This window comes from Balearica regulorum, chromosome 4 (assembly GCF_011004875.1).
Source record: "Balearica regulorum gibbericeps isolate bBalReg1 chromosome 4, bBalReg1.pri, whole genome shotgun sequence".
In the NCBI taxonomy this organism is placed as follows: domain Eukaryota; kingdom Metazoa; phylum Chordata; class Aves; order Gruiformes; family Gruidae; genus Balearica; species Balearica regulorum.
The window spans coordinates 56617211-56641113 of NC_046187.1; the positions used below are offsets into that span (position 1 = coordinate 56617211).

The 23903-nt window shown below is 35.1% G+C and overlaps 1 protein-coding gene across 2 annotated transcripts in view; it reads left to right on the forward strand.

The window, feature by feature from the left end:
• The window catches only part of PDS5A (PDS5 cohesin associated factor A), an 85372-nt gene that overhangs the window by 32270 nt on the left and 29199 nt on the right, over positions 1–23903 (forward strand). For both annotated transcript variants that reach the window (XM_075752281.1, XM_075752283.1), the window contains exons 3-14: positions 1937–2140; positions 2550–2636; positions 3433–3530; positions 4006–4132; positions 8343–8423; positions 9871–10011; positions 11050–11165; positions 11956–12050; positions 12922–13067; positions 19223–19374; positions 22761–22874; positions 23521–23602. In XM_075752281.1, coding sequence (XP_075608396.1) covers positions 1937–2140; positions 2550–2636; positions 3433–3530; positions 4006–4132; positions 8343–8423; positions 9871–10011; positions 11050–11165; positions 11956–12050; positions 12922–13067; positions 19223–19374; positions 22761–22874; positions 23521–23602 — 1443 coding nt within the window. The remainder of the gene's footprint in view (positions 1–1936; positions 2141–2549; positions 2637–3432; positions 3531–4005; positions 4133–8342; positions 8424–9870; positions 10012–11049; positions 11166–11955; positions 12051–12921; positions 13068–19222; positions 19375–22760; positions 22875–23520; positions 23603–23903) is intronic.

Here is a 23903-nt window from a genome sequence, read left to right on the forward strand (position 1 = left end):
TTTTATGGGCTGTGGCTGTAAAGTTTTCTTTTATTCTGTTGTGGGGTTTGTATGGGGGGGGGTTTTCTTGACTTTTTTTTTTTTTGTTGTTGTTTTGCTCTAAGTTGCTTCCCAAGGGAATGTACTTGTACATTTATAGAAATTGAGGAGGAGTTTTAAGTAACGTACTGTAGGAAAGGTTGCTCTCAAACATTTAATTTATGAGATCTACTGGATTCCAAAACTCAGGGAAGAGGTAAAGCTGGAAGTGTTTTCATGTTGGAAGCAGGGGCATGCTTACTAACAGAGGAACAACCTCAGTATCATTTGAATGACATGGTAACAGAAGTATTAGAGGGGAAGACGTATGAGGAGAGGCTGAAGTCCCTTGGTTTGTTCAGCCTAGAGAAGAGGAGACTGAGGGGAGACCTCATCGTGGCCTACAGCTTCCTCACGAGGGGGAGTGAAGGGGCAGGCACTGATCTCCTGCCTCTGGTGACCAGTGATAGAACCCGCAGGAACGGAATGAAGCTGTGACAGGGGAGGTTTAGGTTGGATATCAGGAAAAGGTTCTTCACTGAGAGGGTGGTTGGGCACTGGAACAGGCTCCCCAGGGAAGTGGTCACAGCACTGAGCTTGACTGAGTTCAAGAAGCTTCTGGATAACGCTCTCAGTCATATGCTCTGATTCGGCTGGTCCTGTGTGGAGCCAGGAGTTGGACTCGATGATCCTTATTGGGTCCCTTCCAACTCAGGACATTCTGTGATTCTGTGATTGTGGTAAGAGATGTTTTTATTAGCTGTGCAAGCTCAATCTCCTCTTGTGTTTTACTGTTAATATTCTAGAGGTGAATTTGACCCGTTAAGCTTTTTCATTCTTTGTTTTCTCTTACATCTCTTTGATGTGTGTACTGTGTATACCGTGTGTGTAATGGGTATACTAAGTCCTACTGATAGACAGTACAGCTGTCCTTTGTAATTTGACATGGAGGAATGGGACATAAAGACTGATTTGACTAAGGTCATACTAAGAATCTGTGGCACACCTCCTGGTTCTGTGCCAACATCCTAGAATTCATCCTCATCTTTAACAAATCCTATTCCAAAAGTTAAGCCTGCAACTTTTTATTTCTTGAAACTAAATTTTCACTTCCAGTTTTGCCAAATTGTTATCTTGAGACTTCAATTTACTGAGGTTGTGTAATAATTAAAAATAAACAATTTTGGTGACATTTCATAGAAATTAGTAATTCTTAGCTGCGCAAGAAGAAACAAGGAAACCACATGATTGATTTTTTTTTTTCATTATATAGATAAGACTGTAGATGTAGTTTCGAGTATGTAGAAAGAATAGATCTGCAGCTTTAGACATATCAAGAGGGATTAAATTCTTATCTGGTATCTAGTTCATTTAAACCAGATAAAAGGATTCTGCGTATGTAAAATAGTTCTCGAGCTCTGTGCCTTGATACAGGCAGAGCGCAACACCTGGTATCTTGGGTTTTTCTCAAGTCTTGGCTAGCTCTTAAAGCAGCTGCAATATACTGTGGCCTATACATTAGGCCAGATGGCATGCAGCCCCTCATGCTGTCCATATCGAGGCAAGTCCTCACTTTGAAGTGATCTAGGACTGCTTTGATGCAGAGGTGCTGCCATCTCTAACCTCATCGGTGTGCAGCAGCAGTTTCTGTGCTGCACCTCAGGTTCAGATCGCAAAATAAGTAGAGCCACAAAGCATTTTTCAGTGTTTTAATTTTAAATACCAAATTCAATAAGCGTTTAAGTATCATCAGAAAAAGAGAAATCTTACTCTGTTTGTCCTAACAAAAAACTTGTAGCACTGTGGTTACACAGTGGAATGCGTATTGATAGCAATGCATCCTTTTAGAAAGTATTGTTTAGTAATTAGGAATAAAAGCAGAAAGCACTCTAAGGTTGTTTTTTTTCTGTTTTTTCAGATGGTGGTAAAAACCTTCATGGATATGGACCAGGACTCAGAGGATGAAAAGCAGCAGTATCTCCCACTAGCCTTGCACCTTGCATCTGAATTCTTCCTCAGGAATCCCAATAAAGATGTGCGCCTCCTTGTAGCATGTTGCTTGGCTGATATCTTTCGTATCTATGCTCCTGAAGCTCCATATACTTCCCATGACAAACTTAAGGTAAAAATGCCTTATAAAATAAAGGCTTTCTTCCTACCTCATTCTCTTACTGAGCTCCCCCCCCAAAAAAAACCCACAAAACAAAAAGAAAAAAACCAACCCCAACACCACCGCAAAACCAAACAAAAAAACCTGGAAAAAATTTGTACTTGCATTTATATTGATGTTCAGTTTTATTAAAGAGATGTTGTTTTAGTCCTGTGAGTCAATGTAGTACTTTAAAGGCCAGAAATGTGTAAAGGAATGCTAGACAACCAGTATCTGTGTTGGTGATAGTTTTCTGTCAGTGCCTAAAATGGGCAATTTAATGTTCTCATTATTTGTAAATGTGGGTAGATGTCACTACTAAAGGTTGTATTTTTATTGTCTGCTGAATCAAGCTTGTAAACACTTTATTGTTTTTTGACAGGACATATTCTTGTTTATTACAAGACAATTAAAAGGCTTGGAGGACACGAAGAGCCCTCAATTTAACAGATACTTTTACTTGTTAGAGGTAACACAATAATTGTAACTTTCAGTAGATGGTATTTGCTCTGTAAGCCGAACAAATGTAGTAAGTCTTTCTCCAGATGTGCCAGTATGCCTGGGAAATTTCTTTAATGAGTCTGGTGTGATTTAAAGAATAAAAGTTCAATGAATTGCTTCTTTTAGCAGTTATAATTCTGTTTGCATTTAATAAGTTCATGCAGCCTGTAGTTGAGGACACATTAAAACAGTTGGTATTTATCAACATTTAGCCTTTGTCTTACAATTCCATACATTGTTTTTCATATCATGCACCCTTAAGGTTGTATTACCTCATTGAGAGAATTTCAAATGCTGATTAAAATGCAAATCTGCTTATATTGATTGTGGGAGAAGGAATATAAGATTTTGGTTTAAAAACATTAGAAAAACCTACTCTTGACAAAAGCGTGGGGGGTTTATCAGTGTGCATTTAGGAACAGTATCTTGTTGTAAACCTATTTAATGATACTTAAAACTTCATTGTTTCATAGCATGAAGAAAAAAGTCTAGAAACATGCATTTATTATATTTAACAATTTCTGTCAATCTGCTTTTACACATAAGAAATCAGATTATTCTATATTTAGTTTTTTCTGGATATATATATAGGTATTAAGAGCTCTTCATATGCAAAGCAACAAATATCCAGTCCCTTTCCCCAAAGGGTTTGCAATCTATTGTATAGTATTTTTCCTTAAATAGAAAAAATGTAACTAACATGATTATATTTATGTGACTTAATGTGAAGTTATAATATCCTGAATATCCTATTTTTGTTTTAGAATTTAGCTTGGGTTAAATCTTACAACATCTGCTTTGAGTTGGAAGATTGCAATGAAATTTTTATTCAGCTTTTTAGGACTCTTTTTTCAGTTATCAAGTAAGTTGAATTGTTTCAATTATATTAAACTGTCAAAACATCATCACTTTCGGGGATAAACTGAATCCTTGCATAGTCTACAAATAAATATATCTGAATAGAACAAGTCTTTATTCCTCCAAACAAGGAGATACAGGGAAAGCAAATGAGTGTGAATTGCTGACAATATGGAGGGGACTGTGTCTAAAAGTAGACATGTTACAACTGTATGCTTCATTCTGACTCATTTATCTACATTTGTATTTCCATGGTTATTTTCTTCTTTTTTGTTTTGTTTCACTTCTAGAACACCCTAGCTTTACTTTAAGATTTTTGAAGATTTCTACAAGAGAGGAATGGCACATAAAATAGTTTTGAGATGCTTAGTGTGTAAGGGAGGGCAAGCTGGATGGTGTTAGACATTGTTTCTAATAGTACTGTTAGTATTTGTCAGGGTCTAAAAATTTAATATTGATAATATTCTTTATCATCTTAGTAATAGCCACAACCAGAAGGTACAAATGCATATGCTGGATTTGATGAGTTCTATCATCATGGAAGGCGATGGAGTAACTCAGGAGCTGCTGGACTCCATTTTGATTAACCTCATTCCTGCACACAAGGTCTGCAAAGTAAAATATTATAGTAGTATACTGTTATAACAATAATTTTTATTGCCTTTTGCTTGTTTATTTCTCCACACACTTTAGCCATCATGACTGTGTTTTTTCCCCCCAGCATTGTAACAGTGGATTGAAAATTTCCTTTGGGCATTATTTGGTGCTGTTCATTAGCTGTGTCTAGATTATTCAGTATCAAGAGATTCTGCCTACTTACCACCTCAGAAACACTGTACTGAAACAGAAATAAAGTATTTTCAAGCAAATGTAATATGTAATAGGAAAACATTATATCTTAAGGGTTGTGGGTTGTTGGTTGTTTTGGGTTTGTTGGGGTTTTTTTTTAATTGAAAAGATGTGACATATTTTTTAATTTAAAAAAGTAAAAGGGGGGGGTGGGATGGGTGGGAAAGATTTCTCCAAGACTTCTGTGGTGACTTGCTGTTTGCCTCAGCTTGCCAGTCAGACTCCCCTCTGCCTCCCAAGTTGGTTTGGTTTTATTTTTTACATTCCCCCCGCCCCGTCTTTCCCCCTTAAACTTTTGTGTTGTTTTAGTAAAACCTAATTATTACTTTTTTTTTAATTTGGTTGCTTTTAGTGCTCCATATTCTTTTGAGTTCCATAATCTTTCTGCCCCTTGCAGAGTTCAGCATCCCTTTAACTCACTATAAGTGACCACCTCCCCCTGCCCTTCCTACAGGAGTCTTACACAAGCCCTTCCTAGCAGATTGCTGCTGTCATGCAGCAATGTCTTAGCCCATCTACACAGCTGCTTTGGCAGCTTTTTCAGAGACCCCTCCTTTACAGTCAGCTTCATGAACTGTCACTGATGCTGTCCTTCTGGTTTCATTGTGTGATTTACTATCTGGTCACTGGGTCTGTAGGTGAGCTTTTCGCAATGGCTAAATAAAGTTGAAAGGAGAATAAACGCAATTCCCTTAGCCATGAAATCAGGGAAACTGAGATGCAGGCTGGTGTTGCCTTGCATTAACCAAAAAAATTCCCTTGCTGAAACACTCGTGCTTCTTACTGAAAATTGTATGGAGAACAGTAAGTTTCAATTATAAGCTACAGTAAATGAACTGTACTCTGATTACCAAGTATGTGTTTCTGTTTGTCATTATTTTAAATTAATAAATGAACAAAGTTTAAGGCAGCTCCATCCATGACTACATAATTAAAGTTAAATTAGCACATAAAAGCAGGGATTGTTCCTTTGGTTACCTAAAGAGGGAGAATTCATGGAAATGTATAGCACAGAAGTGACTGAGATGTGGCCATTGTCATTTACAGTATCTGTCATCTGAGGTCAGTTTGCATTCCTTCTCTTGTGACCATGAGATGGGAATATCATTCTATCAACTTGTTTTTATTGACAGCAACGAGATGATGTCTTATTAAAACTACTAACAGGAAGGGAGGCCTCTTATTCATAACAGCAGACAGTCAGTCCTTTTGAAAAGACACTGTTCTTTGTAAGTTGTTTCTAATCCATTATAGGCAGTAGAGATCAGGAGTGGAGATAGAGGAGGGTAATTAATAATGGTGGACATTGCTCTGAGGATGCAAAGACCTGGTAAACCTTGTACAACTGAACAAAGTTTACCTTGTGACTACTTGGTGTAGGCAAAGTCAGAGTATGATCCTTTAGTATTAACACTGTTAGCTTAATCATATAATTTTACCTAATGAAGGAGATTCTCAAGCAAGGCTCTGATAGAGGGAGGTAAACTTGATGCAAATATTGGCTTGTACTCCATATTTAGTATACTGGCCTCTAGACTGGTGGCCAGTCTTTACTCGCTCTTGGCCATCTCATGACTGAGCAAATAATATGCTGTAGTCAATGCTCAGTATCATACTTTGGTCAGTATTTGGTCTGTTTTAACTCGTTTGTTTCCTGTAACAACAGAACTTAAACTACTGTTTTACCATGATAGTTTTGGTTTGTTTTTTTTTTTAAAAAAAAAAACCCCAAAAAGTTCTTTTGTCTGCTCTGCCTAGCAGAGTTTGACTGCAGTAATTATGTTTTCCTTTCATGAAGAGATTTCCTAGGAAATTCTGCTGTTATATTAATTGTTTGTCCTTAGGTATGTAAATCAGAAGCACCATAGCTTGAAAAGCATGATTTATTTTCTCTTAGAGAACATAAAATAACAATACTTTTATGTCCATGCAAAGCAATTGCATACTAGTCATTCTCTGCCATGACATAATAGAAGTATCAGCATGAGTAGACTATTACACTTAATGGAAGTTTGTCTTTGTAAAGATGATGAAATACGTGTTTTGGATAATGTATTCTATTTCTTTTTGTGGGTTTTTTCTATTGTTGTTGGGGGTTTGGTTTGTTGTTTTATGAAACTCTCTTACATTGTCTAAGACAATACTGCGATAAAAAAGAGAAATATACCAGTACGTAGACATGAAGTAGAGTCTACCTCAGCATCTAAACTATATTAATTTGTACCTCCATTTTCAGTAAAGTGCTTTACTATACGTTGTTCTCTCTGTGTGTGCTAATGTGGCTCTCCTCTAGTAAATCCAGGTTTTCAGTTGTAGTATGGTGTATCACATTTTGCTCAGACCTATGATATCAAACTGTAGTTCTTTTTATTAATTTTAAAACTAGTGCTATTTAGGGAATATTTTTCTTCACACTCTATCAAGGTTATTCCTTAAACACATATATTTCATGTATTTAAAATCACTGTTTTCTTCTACATCCCCTGCAGAATGGCCAATCTAGACCTTCAAGGTTGTTTTTCTCCTCCTAACAGACTGATTATTTGTCTATTTATTTATTATTTATTAATATTTGTTTATTTTATCTATATATATTTCTTTTATAGGCTGTTCTGGTGTTTTGTTCCTTGGGAGGTTTTTTGTGTTTGAGTTGTTGTTAGTTTGATTTTTATTTGTGGTTTTGGGGGGATTTTTTTAAGCTCTGGTGAGTCTGTCTAGGGGGGAAAAAAAACCCAACACAACTTAATTGCAAGAAATCTTTGAAGCTTTATTGAAGATCCAAATAAAATATATATTCTGCATGAAGCTGGCAGTCCTTTAGTTTAATACAGACATACCTGCCAACAAGATATTAATCATGGTCTGCTTTGGAGAGAAACTGTTTTGTTTTGAATTTGGGAAGAGTTTATACATATCTGTGTGTCTTCTATAATGAGACATCAGTTTAGTGCTATGGTGACTGAGGAGGTATTTGAGCCTTTGGCTATTTGTTTCTCTTTACGTTGATGAACTGTCTTTCGGTTTGTCATCTCATCAGCTAAAAGAACATGAGGGAGTCATTCTCAGTGTAGACTTGACAAATACTGTCTTTACACGAATCAGTCATCCTTAGGCTTTACCTGTATTTTGTTCAGTCATTTGTAATTTTCAGGTCAATCAGCTAATCCACTTTTTTTCTTCTTCTTCTCCCCTTTTCTCTTTTTACTTCTTTTTTTCTCTTCCCCCCCCCCCCCCCCCCGCTGCATTAATCCCTAGATGAGATGAGATACTGCATATTGGATTTTGTGCAGATTTGGACAGTCACATTTTTCAGATGTGCAGCTACATTCCTTATCTTCTTGAGAGTAATAAAAGCAATGTTCAGATTTGTTATGTTGCAATCAAATGTTGACTTGGAAAGTTTGCAGCTAACTCTGCCCAAATTACTTTCTGTGGGCTGTCTCAGAACATACAGTACAGCCCATGGTGAAGTCAGTGCAGAGTTTTATCCTCCAGACAAGGCTGAACTTTGCTACAGGGTGTACCTTTAATGAGTGTGTGAGGGGGAAGCAAAACCACATGTAAATAGTAAGTTAGACTGGTTCATTTTTCAGTGGCAAAATTTGGTGCACGTTAATTACCAAAGTATAGAGGTGTGGTAATAGTTCTTCAAAATTTTTAATGTGAAAACTTAATAGATATGAATGCAATGCTAAAGGTAATTGGAGTGACAGAGTCTTAGAAGAATGTGCAGGAAGTGATGGTTTTGGGTTAGACTTCTTTTAAGTGTGGAAAAACTAGTTTTAAGATTTTTCTGAGTCTCTAGTTGTGGAATTAACATAACTGAACTTAGCTTTGAAAACAAATAGATGGGTAGTAAAACATACCTTTCTAAAGTCGTGGTCTTTCAAGGTTGGGAAAAAAAAGTAAAGTAATCTGAAATAGTTTTTCTCTTTAAAATTTTATTATTATTTTTTCTTTATTTCAGAACCTTAATAGACAAGCATTTGATCTTGCAAAAGTCCTGTTGAAAAGGACCGTCCAGACCATTGAACCGTGTATTGCCAATGTATGTAAATTAATTAATCCATGTTACCTACAAGTAACAAGTGTTCTTCCTTCTGTCTTGATTTATTGGAGATTCGTTTGTTTGTTTAAAAATATTGTTTATAAAAGTCACATTTCGTAATGGAGCTACAAGATTACCATTTTCCAAATAGGATATTATTAGCTTGGTTGTTAAAGAAGTATGTGAGATGTTTCAAATAAGTGAAGAGGAAATTAATTTTTACCCATCTGAGTCTAAAGTTAAGGCTAAATCTAGGCTGTGAAAACAGGTGACCACCAAAAAATCCTGTTCCAACAAATGGAATTGTTAGTACTTGATGTCTCCAGCAACCAGATGGCCTCATTTCATATCAGGCTTTAGGATGAAGCATTTCAAGCTACCAGCTCTTTACTAGAACTTTTTTTCCATCCTAAATTTGTTTTAGTCATGAAGACTAAAAGAACCGAGTTTTCTACAAGGTTTCCTTCTACTGTAATTCCTCTTGTTGAATGTCAGTGTTATATGTTCTACCTATTAAAAGAGTTATTACAGTCTTGTGGGGGATTTAGTCTGGTCCGTTCTGTTGCCTTTCCTTGGTGCTGAAACCAATAGAATTCCTAAAAGTCAGGGTAGTTTAAAAAGGGAATTAGCTAAATTCATAAAAGATTAATCAGTATTTTAAAAGCTCAAGGAGTCTCACTAGCAAGTACCACTTTCCAATTCCCCTGTTTCTTTAAGCTTTTGTAATTAGTCATAGCTGGAAACAGGCTAGTGCATAGTGACCTTTGAGTTGCTTTAATATTATTCTTACTTTCTTATTCAAGTAATAGATTTGTAGCAGTTGCACTGCTCAAATAACAGTAACTCACAGTATCTAATAGGAAGTATATCAAGCATATTAAAATTTAACAAATCCAAAAGAAATCATTCATGGTTTTAGCTACTTTGTTTTTTTCTGTTAGATCACTAACAATCTTGATACATTACTGTCAAATATCACAAGACATATCATAAAGTCATCTGACATCCTTTAAAATCAATTAAAAGTAGATAAGTTTCTCTTTCAACATTTGGTGGTCTTCAATTTGGATTGGGCTTAAATGATAAGAAAATTAAAAATAAGATACTAATTTTTTCCCTCAACTTCTACCGGATGAATATGCATTTAAAACTAACAAATCTTTTATCAGCTGTTAATTTTGCTGGGGAGAGGGTTATTGATATTTTAAATTATCAAATTACCATGAATTAATCAATCCTGATAGAAGTAATAGAACTGAATTATGAAGGATGTTTGTGATTTGTTTGAGCCAAAACTAAGGATGAAATGCTTTGATGTAATGAAAAGATGTGCATTGAGTGTGTTTCATTAGAATTAAAGTATTAATGATACTACGTTAAAATGATTTTGAAAAAGTGTTTGCATTAATGAAGGAAAATCTGCTAAATAATATTGTTTGTATTCTAGTTTTTTAACCAGGTTCTGGTACTGGGAAAGTCTTCAGTAAGTGACTTATCAGAACATGTGTTTGACTTGATACAAGAGCTTTTTGCCATAGATCCTCACTTACTGCTGTCTGTCATGCCACAGCTTGAATTCAAGCTGAAGGTAGGTTACAACGTAATAAAATTGTAATAAAATTTGTGTGGATATTAAGACTGCAGAGCTGTAGATTTAATGTGTTCTACTGGAGGGATAAAAATTTGATATTTATCACTTTATCTTAAAGATAAATGTAATATTAAAGGAAGCACACTGGAAAGTTGATACGATTGTGTGCTTTCTGTGCTTGCAAACATGTATTATGCACACAAAATATATAATCAATGATATATGATCTAATGCAAAAGTTACATGTACTTAATCTTTGAATTTCACCTGAAATTTTTTAAATAGGCAGGCTGTGGTTGGCTTATCTCATGAAATGCAAGTGTATCAGCTTCAGTATTGATTTGCAGAATTTTCTTCTGTGAAATAATGTTTTAATAACAGAGGAAGTATTTCCAAATATTTTCTCAGATTTGTCATAATCAGCTAATAAAGCAGCTGACTTATTTTGAATCCTTGGAAATAGTTAATTTATCCTGATTGGGGGGTATAGTTTTTTTTAATAAAAAGTTATTTGTCTTTCATAAGATGGTAAATGGACAAGAGAAATAATGTCATGCTTTTATATGTACATATTAGGGTATGGTGGCAACAAACAAAAATAACTAAGAAATAGGTATTTTATGAAATTATATGCATCTTTTATTAATGCACATCTATTTATAGCATCTTTTCTACACACATAAAATAGTCTTAAAGTATATTTTAAACCAGTATGTTTTAAAAGTATGTTTATTGTTGAAATTGTTAGGGATATTGTCTTTCAAACTACTGTGTGTGAGTTTTTATTCCTGAAAGGGAAAGAATTTTCAAAGCACAGCCATCTATGGCTGTAATATGTTAACTTAATAGGTATTTGTATATTTTTACTCATACTCATCTAATACTCTAATTAAGGAGACTGAGGATTATCAGAAATTATTTCAAACTCACTTTTTAATCTAACTTACAAAAGCAGAAGGAAAAGGAAGCCAGAAATTATTATTAAGATGTTACAGATAATGATTTACAGTTCCTTTCACATGTTTTGATTTTTAGAGCAATGATGGAGAAGAACGTTTGGCTGTTGTTCGACTTCTGGCTAAACTCTTTGGCTCCAAAGATTCTGATCTGGCCACACAGAATCGTCCTCTTTGGCAGTGCTTTCTTGGGCGGTAGGAGAAACAGGGATACAATTCTGAATTTCTATTAATTTAATTCTGAATTTTCTAATAGTATTGCATTTTTCATTCTGTTTTTAGAGGATCTAACTGTTTGTTTGTATTTGAACAAGCTCTTTTGTTAAATCTTTGAAGCAAAGAATTGCATACAGTTGTATTTTAGAATGAAGAAGCTTGAAGGACTGCTGCTATATTGCTGTCAGCTCTGGGAATATAGGTTAAATAGAGAGCACATTACATGCATAGCAGAACTTACATGATAGATATGCCAGCATTATTTGAAATTTCATCCTGTTCAGCTATATGTTTTATTTGGCATTTACCTTTTTGAGTGAAGAAATATTTCCTTTTAAGTAAATATACAAATTTATCATTTTTGAAAAAGTGAATGTTTTCAAATGGTACATGTTATATGGCAATTTATATTTTTATCATTTCATATATATATATATATGAATATACATATATACACACACACAATTGACTGTGTATGGAGAATTATGTTCAAAAGTCAATAGGCAAAATTCATTGGGTCAGCATTTCATCTGCATGTAGTGTATTCATCCTTTAGTTTTAGTCCTGACTTAATTTCACAAGAAATAACATAAAAATTTGTATGAGGTACGTTATGGAGATAAATTCAAAACATTTCTATTGTATTATTTTGCCATGTAAAATTACTCTAATAGTTGATGGAACTATCAACACATGTTGCTACATAAAGAATAATCTTGATTTGCAAGGCTGATTAAAAATTAACTTTCATCATCTTCTGTCCTTCTAGGTTCAATGATATCCATGTCCCTGTGAGATTAGAGAGTGTGAAATTCGCCAGTCATTGTTTAATGAACCATCCAGACTTAGCAAAAGACCTCACTGGTGAGATGCTCATACAGGGGTTTAGAATAATTTAAGAAATGAGCAAGGAAAAATGTAATTATTTCTGTACATAGCAGTATAGTTCTAAAACGTATCAAGTCCAATGCTTGATGCTGGATGGAAGAGCTAACTACTGAGTAATTGCTTCCTGCTGAAGGCAAGCACTAGTTATTAGAGAGGAATGGGTGACAATGTGTGGACTTTGTCAGAGTGAGTCTTTAAGAAGCTACCCATTGCAGAATGAGTTTTAAAGTAATTTCAGATTCTAATGAAACTTTTGGCAAGTCAAAGCAAATTTTGGTGCAACATTTTGATTTATTTTCAAAAACAGTCAGCATGTTCCCCAGTACTCTCTTTCACGGAGTTTAAAAAATGCCATTGTGCTGATCTAAATGATGAAGTTTCTTTCTTCACTTCAGCACCATTTTAACTATGAGCAGAATTTCAGGGTTAACTGAAAATACTATCCTTTCTTGATGCAAGCTAACCTTCAGCAATTGTCAGTATTTTTCATTTATTATTTACCTTCTTAGCTCTTTGGGAAGGAGAGACTCTGCTCTTTTTATTTCTTCTCACCCCCTACCCCCCTTTACTTTCAATATATTCTAATCAGCTTTATTTCACTTCATTGCTTGTTGCAAATGAGGTTATTGTAAAAGCTTTTATATTCTTCTGATATTTACAGTTCTCTAATTGTTTTGTATTTAACATAGAAAATGATGGAACAGATGTTTTCTGTAGGCAGTTATATGTTTAATAGATTATATGGTTGTGATATGTGACTGACATTTAATTGTTTTAACATTATTAATACATCGGAATACATCATATCTATGTAAAAAAGCCAAACTTTTGTTTCTGATTGTAACAGAATATTTGAAGGTTAGATCACATGACCCAGAAGAAGCCATTCGACATGATGTTATTGTTACAATTATTACTGCGGGCAAGAGAGATCTTTCTTTAGTCAATGACCAGCTGCTTGGCTTTGTAAGGGAAAGAACGTTAGACAAACGGGTAAGTGTTAATATTTTATTTTCAGGAATATCTGCTTCTAATATAATTTGGTAAAAGTAAAACCAAAAAACCAAGGCCATAGAAACAGAGAAACTTAGAGTTGACTGTCAACTAGAATGCTGTGGGGAAAAAATAATTTTCTTACCAGAACATCTTAATGGAGATTCCGTGTTATGGAGGCACCAATCAAGTGTTGTCAAACAAATAAGATCATTAACTTGTGGGGAACACAATAATATTGTAAGAACATAAAAATTGCCACATATGTTTAGGCCAAAGGTCCCTATAGCACAGTTTAATTCTCACAGTGGTCAGTTTTGGCTTCCAGCAATTTGTGATTTAAGGATTTCTTAAATCTGCTTGGTCATGTTCATCATTGCTGTCAATGGAACTTTATTCCATGAATTTATCAAGTTCTTTCTTGAACTTACTTGTACTCTATAAGCATCTATGGCATCTGCATCAAGTTTAATGCATGTATGGAAAAAGTAACTTCATTTGTTTTATTTTAATTTTGCCGGATATCTCATAGTTCTTGCATTATGTAAAATAATAAATAGTCTTTAACCCACTTAAAATTAATAAATATGTATACCATTTCTTCTCCTCTACTTTCCAGCTAAAGAATCACCTCATTAACTTCCACACAAACTGATTATTGCATACTTCTGATCATTTTGTCTGGTTGTTCTATATCCTATTGGAACCAAGATGACCAGACTTGGCCATGGCATTCAAGGTGTGCACCATGTTGTGTACATACTTTCTGATTTTTTTTTTTTTCTTAGTCTTTAACCTTCTGTTTGTCTTTTATGCTATTTCTGAGCACTGAGCTGACAATTTCGGAAAACATCCATGTTGACTTCAGTATCTTTCCTGAATAATTTTAGATGATACGTTGCCCAATACTATACATGCAGAGTTAATGCAGATGGCAAAACCTAGCCTTAAACTGAATTTCTTTCACTTCATATTGTAACGATTCAGTAGTATGTCATTTTTCTGCAGTTCTTCATTACAATATTAGATCTGACTACCTCAGTAAATTTTATACATGCTGTTCAGTTAATTTTCTAATACTTTTTCATAGGTAAAGTGTCACAGATTCCATTCTGACACCATCAATAGGTTCCCTTCTTTCCCTTCTATGTGAAAACTAGTCATTTATTTCCACCCATTGTCTCTTATGTTTTAGTTAATAATTAATTCACAACAGGATTTTTATTTTAAGATCCTCTGGTGTGAGGCTTTGTTGGAAGCTTTTTGGGATCCTTATGCATTTTACTGATATACTTGTGCATCTGCTAGAATTTTTTTCTTGGACAAAAATTCCCGTTATATAAAGTGTAATGACACCTTCCCATAACTTCATTTTTCAGCAGTATCTGCTCTTTGTTGTTGTTACTGTTTTGTTTCAACCTGTTTGCCCATTCAAAATCAGATGTTCTGGTGAGTGGCACTCTGTTCCTCTTGGGACCCTTTGATTTCTTTCATATTTTCTGTATGCAGTCTGTTCATTGACAGATTGCAATAACAGAATAGTGTTTGATGTATTGTTTCTAAATTCCTGTAGAAGTCATGGATGGCATACCACCTGATCTTAATAACAGGAGCAGTAACAAAATCATTAATTTGTTTTAAAATGTCTTCTAATGACACTTCAAGAGACCTCTTCAGACCTCTCTCCTGGAATAAATTTTGTTTGTCTTTGAGCCCTACAAAAGGGTCTGGAAGGCTTCTTGTTTCTGGAGGCTCTGATGAAAATGTTGAATTAATATGCTTTTAATAATTTGCTTCTGAAACTGTTGCCATGCTTCATCAGGGATTTACCTTCAACTCGCCAGAGCTTATACTCTTTCCTGTTTACACTCTTTCAGATGTGGCTCCATGCTCTTTGGAGGATGATGTTTTAATAGCAGACTTCACTGTGCTGTGTAGCCCTGTGATTTTTTTTGTTGTTGTTCCTTTTTGATAGGGGACATCCTTTCTATAACTGGTGTCATTCTAGCTGGTTACTTTAATTCTAAAATAATTTTCTCTTTTTTATGTTCCCCTTTTTAAATGAGATTGTTACTATAATAGATTTTGAGAGAAGGATATCGTCTTTGCACAAAGACAAATACTGATTTTGATTATGTTCACTATAATAAAGCATTATATTATATTAATACATTCAATTAAATGTACCTGCGGCTTGACCTTGCACATTTCTCAGGAGTGATTAAGACCACCTTTCTTCTTTTTTCAGCCATTAAATAGACATGCCCAAAAATTCATTTATGAGATCTGAAAACTTTTAGTGCAATCGCCACTTCCCACTGGGGCTTCCACCTAGTCGGAATGAGATGATTGTTACTGTGTCTTCTACATAGTGTCTCTGTTCTCCTTTAGCGTGTCACTGTTGGTAAGAGGCAGGCAGTTGTCCAGCTATACTACTCATTTCTACAGAGCTAGGGATTTTCAGTTCATATAGCCTTAAACCCAATGTGGTCCTTCTTAATATTCCTGATATGTTTGACTCAGTGATTTCACACAAGTCATAGGTTTGATGATATATTACATTTCAAGGTTAGGTGCTTTTTCAGGCATTCATCAGTGAAGAATAACTTCACCTCTAGCCGATGTTTCTCTTGTAAAAAATCTCTGGAGAGACCTTTAATGAAAATATATCCTGAGGAGAAATGAAAATTGAAGATTGACTAGAAATGATTACAACAAATACTTAGCATTTGAAGTAGACCTTAACAATGTAGCATGTCTTTGTAAATATAATTAGTATTATAAAGTGAATATCAAGGACTTGTAAGCTTCCAGCATTTTTTTTTTTTTCAGCATTTTTCTCCAGTCCAGGAGAGGGACATGTCCCTGTAACTGTCTTTATATTTTCTATGTAGGATTTTTTCAGTTCCAGACATAGTGCATTATATCTATTTTAATTATTCTTTTGCTTTAAAGAACTTGATTATCTTCTGCTGACTGCATTTACCCCTTGTAACCAGGTTTCTGTTGGACTAATCTATTGCAAAGTCCTAAGTGATCATTCATCAATTTGACTTAATCTAATTCTTTTTAGGCTTGCAATCATCTATCAAAAGAGTATAGATATTACTATAAAAAGAACACTTGTCCAGTAGGCTGAAGTAAAATGCTTGATTGTTTAAACACATTAATATGTCATTTCAATTCTGCCTTTTTTTCTTTATGAAATAATGTGGAATCTAGAAAAGTTTAAATTTAAATCATGCTAACTATTATGCCGTTAATGTGATCTGTTTTTTCTCCTGACCGTATTCTAATTGGTACAGTATTAGTAAAGATAGCCTAATGACTTTTTTAGGGTAAAAGTTTTTTGGCTAAAAGACAGCACCTCGTTTTTTAAAAAAATTTCCTTAGCCAACTCGATCTATATGAGCATTTGCACAAGGATTACAGCTATTAAAAAACAAACCACATACCTCCCCCCCACCCCCAACAAACCCCACCACCATCTATAGTTTTCAAATCCATTTTTATTGGTCCAGTTGGAAAAGTAACTCTGGGAACAGATGCTTCCCAAAAACAGGAATCCAGTCTTTGGTATAAATTGTTCCAAGGAATTTTCCATTGCAGCACTGTCTCCAGGATCTTTCCAGTGTCTTCACTTTTCAGAATCATTAGTTTCAGGAGATGTTTTTTTTTAAAAAAAAATTTTTTTAAAGCTTCGAGTACTTTTCCTTAATACTGGAGTAACCTTAAGAACCTGAAAAGTTAGAGGAGAGTTTTCACAGCTGACTTCTATTCCCATTTCTCCCAACAGCCTTTGTGGTCTAGAGACTTAGTCACTTTGTGAGAACAGACTTTCGCATCATCAGCTTGAAGTCAAAAGCTATAAAATGAGGAGCCATAGGAACACACTGTCATTTTCTATTTCTCTTTATGCATTTTTCTGCATGTGTTAGTTTTAACTCCTCCTTCTCTGTGTATACTAAAAACGATTTTGGCTTTTTCCAGATGAAGGAGAAAGATTTTAAGATTTTAATATTCTTAACTCTATGGAAGCAATAGGTTAGCTATTCCAACAGGTAAGGGATTGTCTTGAACTTTCAGTAACAGATTTTCTTAACTCAGCACAGCAGTCTTCAGTGAAGGAGTTTAATTATGCTGGTTAACCAAGGAAGCTAAGACTGTCAACATTCTTTTGTTAATTAAATTAGAGTAGTAATTCTGTTAGCTGTGTTTATTGATCTGTTCCCTTTGATTGTTACCTTACCCTTTATTTTCACTTGCCTTCATCTTTTACCCTACTGTATGCTGTTTGAGCTTTAACTCAGTAGCATCTTACTCTTCCCCCCCACCCACGTGTATATCCTGTTCAGTGTCTTGCTTCCATGGTGTCTCAAAGCATTCTCAAAGGAATTCTGTCCAGTGCCTCCCATCTTCTGCCTGAAACTGCCTTTCTGCATGCTCTGACTTGCATTCTCTACAGTAATTTCAGTGATCAAAGATCTATTGACAATCCAAACCTCCCTTCCTTATAACCCCTTGTAAGTACTCTGCTTTCATTTTTAGGCTTTTTTTAAAGGATTTTTCTAGAATCATTTCTTGCAATCCTTCTCTGCTGTTTCTGACAATAGTTTTGCTGTCCTTCCTGTTTCATATAGGAGATCTGATGAAGCTATCACTTGCATTGGAAGAGTCTATTTGAATGCAGAAAAATATTGATACTTTTCTGAAAATGTTTCTCTTTCAGAGCTTTATGTCCTTTAAAATGTTTTTTTAAATCACAATGGGTGTGAACAAATTCCTGCAGAGAAGTTAAATGATGTTTACTTATATCTAAAATTTTTCTCTTTTGTGAAATCAAAGTATTATACTATATACTGTCAAAGTCATTACTACCTTGACCTGTTACTTGTGGTTCTAATATTTAAGAAATATGTAACAAAATACAATTTTTTTCCCATTATATCTTCTTGATATAACTTACAATGACAGCTAGTGGTGTCTAAGGCTGTTGTGCTGACATAAGCCATATTGTCTTCAAGATTTTTCTTTTATTTGCCCTTCAAGAAAAGCAAGTCACTCAGTAAAACGATTAAGAAATTAAATGTGCAATATCTCATTGTTATTAAAACAAGCCCTCAGTTTAACAAGATTGAAGAAGTTATGCACAGTGTGAATGATAGTGTCTACATTTATGCTTGATAGGGTGAAATGGTTTGAGCATTGTTAGTCCTTGGAGTTCAAGGCCAGAATTGATCTCTAGTGTGTTCTGCAAGAAATTCTCTCTCTTTCTGTTTGAATTTCATGCACTTCTTTTAAATGGTGAGGGAAAACGAGTTTCTTCTAAGGCTTTCCCTGTAAATCATTCCGTGGGAGACACTATTCTCTCTAAATTAATCCTTAGTCTGTTCTGGTATTAATCCTTCCACAAGGCAGCACAGGAGAGTTTATGGCTCTTGTTTGTTCAAGTGTTTAATAATGGGACATTTCCTGTTTACATGAGGGGATAAAAGTAGTGACCACCAAAAGCAAGGATGAGAACCCAGGAACTCCATCTGTGGATACTTAGTCTGGCTTTTCCTGGATTGCTGGAGTCTTGCAGCAATTACTTCGAGGCTTCAGCAAAAAGGACCTCTCCCACTGTCCTGGAAAGTGGCCTAAGAGTTTAAGCCATAGCAGGTTTAGCTAGGCCTAAGCTCTGGATCTCCCATTTCTAGACAAGTGTGCTATAAGACAGTGTAATGCTATGGGGGGAAAGAAGGGTGCCACCTCTGGTTCATACTTGTCTCTGAACAGAGAAGTCTTCCAAATCTTGGCTCAAGAAGGCGTTTATTCAGGCATACATGTTAAGTGGCACTTAATTTTTTTTTTTTTTTTTATACTGAGTAGCTTCTAGATTGTCTTTGCTCAGCACAGAGGAGTACTGGATTCCTCTGTACATACAGTAGTTAATCTGCATAGTACACAGAAGAAACCTTTTATGTAGGCTTTACAGTTTCTCATTTAGAGGCTCTAAACAGCATTTTTCAGCTTTTGAAGTGTCTAAATGTAGGACGTCAGAATGTGGCCATTTTGTCTTTCACACTTCTACATCTTTATTGTATTTTGTATATGTTTGATATTTATTTACCAAAACCACTTCCTGACCTCCTTTTCATTTCTTTCCCCTCAAGTGGCGAGTAAGAAAAGAAGCTATGATGGGTCTTGCCCAGCTATACAAGAAGTACTGTCTTCATGCTGAGGCTGGAAAAGATGCTGCAGAGAAAGTGAGCTGGATAAAGGATAAACTTTTGCACATATATTATCAAAATAGCATTGATGACAAGTGAGTCAACCTAAGCCTTCCTAATTTTAATTGTATAGTGATAAGAGATACCCTGAAAATATGTGCTTATCCTGAGAAAGCTGTTATTTCTCATTCTATATGTGTGGGTTTAAGTATGATGTATTTAATTAATAATCCTTAAGACATGTACTAAGATATTGAGGATGGTTGCATTATCTGTTCATGTATTCATTCTATTTACTGATGGAACTAGATCTGTGATGATAGTAGATTTTCATTAACTAACCACTGCCTAGAAAAAAATTGTCAAATTTTGCATTTGCTATACCCAGTTCTTGTTTGCCTTACTACTTTCTAGGGGGCTGGCATATTAAAATCCATGATCTGTGAGCATCATGCATGTACGCACCACAGTATATGCACAGATATCTCCTTTTGGTATGTTATGTAGAAACAGAGCCCTTAGGTAGAACAAAAGCTGAAGAAATATCAGGGATGCTTCCACTGCTGCCTAGTCTTCCCTGTTTTGTCACTCAGTCCCTTTGATTTTCAAAATACGATTTTGGCTTAGAGAAAAGTATTTTGGCCAAGGTTTTGGAAGATAGTTTTCAGCGCTCACTATTAATTCCTTGTCTTTCACAAGGAAAGCCAAACTATGAGATCACACAAAGATAGAATTTCAGCCTAGATTTTTAATACAGCAGACCTGGAAATCAGCCATTTCTTTGTAGAGTTTCTTAGCATCTTGCTTACACGGTCAGCTACCTCACTCTATTTCGTGCCCTTAGTGGCTAGTCTGAATGGGCTAACAGCCTCCTTCAGTTGCCAGTTATGATAGTGAACTCGTACCACTGCAGTGGTGAAGGCTCTCACTTTGTTCATCTGGCTGGTCATAAGTGGACCAGAGTTACATATTTGGTTAGTTGCCACCTTTTTTTAAAAAAAAAAAAAAACAAAAAAAAACCCAAGAGGAAATATATGGTTATGAGATTGTACACAGAGAAATTGCACTGAAAGTCTGCTGAGGTAGAACGATCAACTAGTGAAAAATTAGGAAATCTCCACATAGTTACAAAGCTAATTCTGCATATATATATGCATCAAATATGCTTTAATTTGCATTGAGAGGTTTGTTTGTGTTTTTTCTAGCATGTTCATGTCTCACTGTCAATACACAGGTTTGATAGTGAGCAGGGAATGAATCAAAGTTCCATAGTGAATGGGACAGATTTTTCAATGTTCCTGTTCATGGGAAATGCAGAACATTGTCAGGGAAATGAGGCAAGGAATTTTAAGGAAAGACTGTGTCATCAAAGCTGAGTTTTTTCTCTGACGTGATTTCTTCTGAAAGTCTGATTAAGCCATTGAAACTGGTCTTTTTATGAGTGTGCATGGATTGTATGCTGTATGTTTTCTGGGTATGCGCACTGAAAGATTGATGGTTTGATTTTTCAGTGTTCCTCTGGTTCAGTTTGGTACCCTGAATTTTAATCCCAATTCTAGTTTTTAAGGCCAACAGTGAAGTTCTTGCTCAGTCATACCATTGGGTTGGTTTCCCCATCTCATAGTGGAGGATTAAATGCATTTCAATGTTATTATTGTCAGAATTAGAAAGTTAGTACTTTTAGCACCTGAAGAGCTGTAGAAATGTTACAATCTTTTGACAGAGTCCATCCAATCCTTTAAACACACAAACATATGTCAGAATTAGCCAACTCTGCCTGTTTTCCTTGCATAATGAGGGAGGAGGATAAAAAGTAACAGTGAACAGCTGTCTGAGCCTTGGAGTATTTTCCATTGTGTGCATGGGATAACACTAGTTCTTTGAAAAGATAATAGCACAGTATCACACAGTATTCAGGCGTGAAGTGGAATAGAACAAATTTTCTCTACACATCCTTAACTCAGTCACTTGATAATGTTTTTGATGTTACTTAACTGTTGATGTGCATGTCTTCGCAAGACTGAGAACTACTAACCGTTAAGAACTGCTTCTCACCTGTGTGCTCTGAGATTCTTTGATTTACAACAAATGTATAGGGAATGGAGTAAAATGACCGCATCGTAAACACTGCCCTCTTACCTGCTCTTGATATGCTAGCCAATGACTTTCCTGACAGGAGAAAAGTATGTCCCAGACCTAATGCCTAGTTGTAAATCTTTGCCCTAACCGACATGGACCTGGGCGGATGTGATACAGTCTCACCATTTGTAATGACAGCTTCTAGAACATGTATCTGCACAGACATGCGCTAGAGCAGTATTCACAAATTAGTAAGATAAGTCTGATACCTCCAGTCTCCTAGTATGTTAAACAGAGATGGAGTCTCCTGAGATCTGAAGATCCTGTTCCCCAAGTAATTTAGTTCTTGGAGTCATCAGTAGTAAAATGTACATTTCAAGGGCGACAGCCAGGTTTTCTTTAATATTAACGGGGTGCTTTGAGATAGTTGTGTTCATATTCATGATCATCCTTTTGTTCCTCTGCCTTGCCATTATGCCTCTTGGAATTTTCTTTGAGCAGAAATACGGTGTGTTTGATGTGCACTGCCTTCTGTGATCTTTGTACAAGGCATTCCTGCAGTACTTACTAGGAATTGGAGTAAAAAAGTTTGTAAATTCAAACACACAAAATATTTTTCCATAAACATCAAATTATGTAGCTGAACATTGTGCACAGCTCTTATTACTATGGATTAAATTAATGTCTGAATGTTCTTTCATTTGGGGGGGCTATAATTAGATGAATTGTACAGCCATATTTTGTAGTTCAAATTTGTATTTTATCTAAAACCTTAAATATATGTTTTTGTTTTTTAAAAAGATAATTGGAGAATGGTTTTGATGGTTTGGTTTGCTCTCGCTTGGTTTCCCTTTTGCTGCTTTTCTTGTACATGTTTTGGTGTTCCTTTGTCTCCACCTTTTTAATGCTGCTTTTTAGCTTCTGTATTAGAAAAATTAGTATTTTCAAATGTTTTTCTCAAATACTACAGTTTTATCTTAACCTTCCCCTCAAGGACACTTCAGATTTTTACTTTTCCTTCCCCTTGAGTTATATTCTTGTGTTCTTTCTCCTTTGGGCTTTTTACTGTTTGTTTCCCTTTCTTTTATGTATGGGAGTGAACAAAGGGAAATTCTCAGAGCCTAAAGAAAAAGGAGGATTTGGGTGGTGATAAGTAAAGCAATTTTTCCCTCTTAGAGGTGAAACTGAAAGAACATGGGAAAGCTCTCAAGAAGCAGTTCTTGCTAATCTATTAACAGTTGAAGGGGTCTTTACAGATGAGAAAAAAGACCACCACTTTTTTTTTCTTCTCTGTTGAAAAATCTAGTTTCAGTGACTTCCGATATTTCATGTTCTTTCAGCTTGTCCGAAAGGTATCACCACTTTTGGAAATGCACAGTTTTTCTCTCTTCTTTTCCTGCAGATTACTGGTAGAGAAAATCTTTGCTCAGTATCTCGTTCCACACAATTTGGAAACAGAAGAGCGAATGAAGTGCTTGTATTATTTGTATGCTAGCTTGGATCCAAATGCTGTCAAGTGAGTATAGCTTGTATTCAGCAAAAACTTGCTTTCTCAGGCTTTTCCAACGTCTATAGTGTCTTACTTATATTTTTATGTAAAACCTGATAATGCAAGTAATTGATGCTTAGCACTATTTGCAAGTAGTATTTCAAACATTTCCTTTGTATATACAAACTCTGTGTGTTCATTAGACAGAAGGATATCTTGATATTTGAGAAAAATGGTTTTATCCATTTGTTTTCATCCAATGAGAACAATGAAGAGTTACAAATGCGCAAGTAACGACTTCTAGATTTGCCCTGTATTAAGGTCCATGATGAAGATACCTATAACTGAATGCTGGTGGATAGCGGCCCGTTTCTTATTTTGAAAACGTTCTTTTCAAGATAATTTGGGTGGTTGTAAGACATACTGCGGTTGTCCTGCATATGTGAAATTATTCCAGGTAGAATAATGAGAGGTGATACTCTGTTAAAAAAGAAAATCAGTTCCACCTTGTTTGGAATGGTTATTTTTAATATTTGTTAGGTTTTGATTGTACCTAGCAGTTGTTGCATTTGTAAGATAAATAAATGAACAATCTTGTTTACTAATACATCCAGCATGTTCTTGTCATGAACAAATTGGTAAGCTTTTCTTTTCTGGTTTTGCACTTTTGCAGAGCACTGAACGAGATGTGGAAGTGCCAGAACATGCTAAGAAGTCACGTACGAGAATTACTAGACTTGCATAAGCAGCCCACTGTACGGTTTTGAAAATATTAATACTTTATTCAGTGGACCTGTTAGACTAATTTACTGGGTTTTTTTAATACTATAGTATTTATTCAATGTTACTTTATTATTCTGTTCATTTCCGTATGTAGACAATGTTACATTCTCATTAAGTAAAGCTGCTTCCAGTAATGCTTAAAGGTATATGGCCTCCTTATGTTTACCATTATTTTATACTACTGGTCAATAATTTTGGAAAAAGTATAAAAAAAATATAAATCCAAGTTTTTTGTCTGCTTTTGACAGACCTTTTTTGTTTCTCATTTTATAA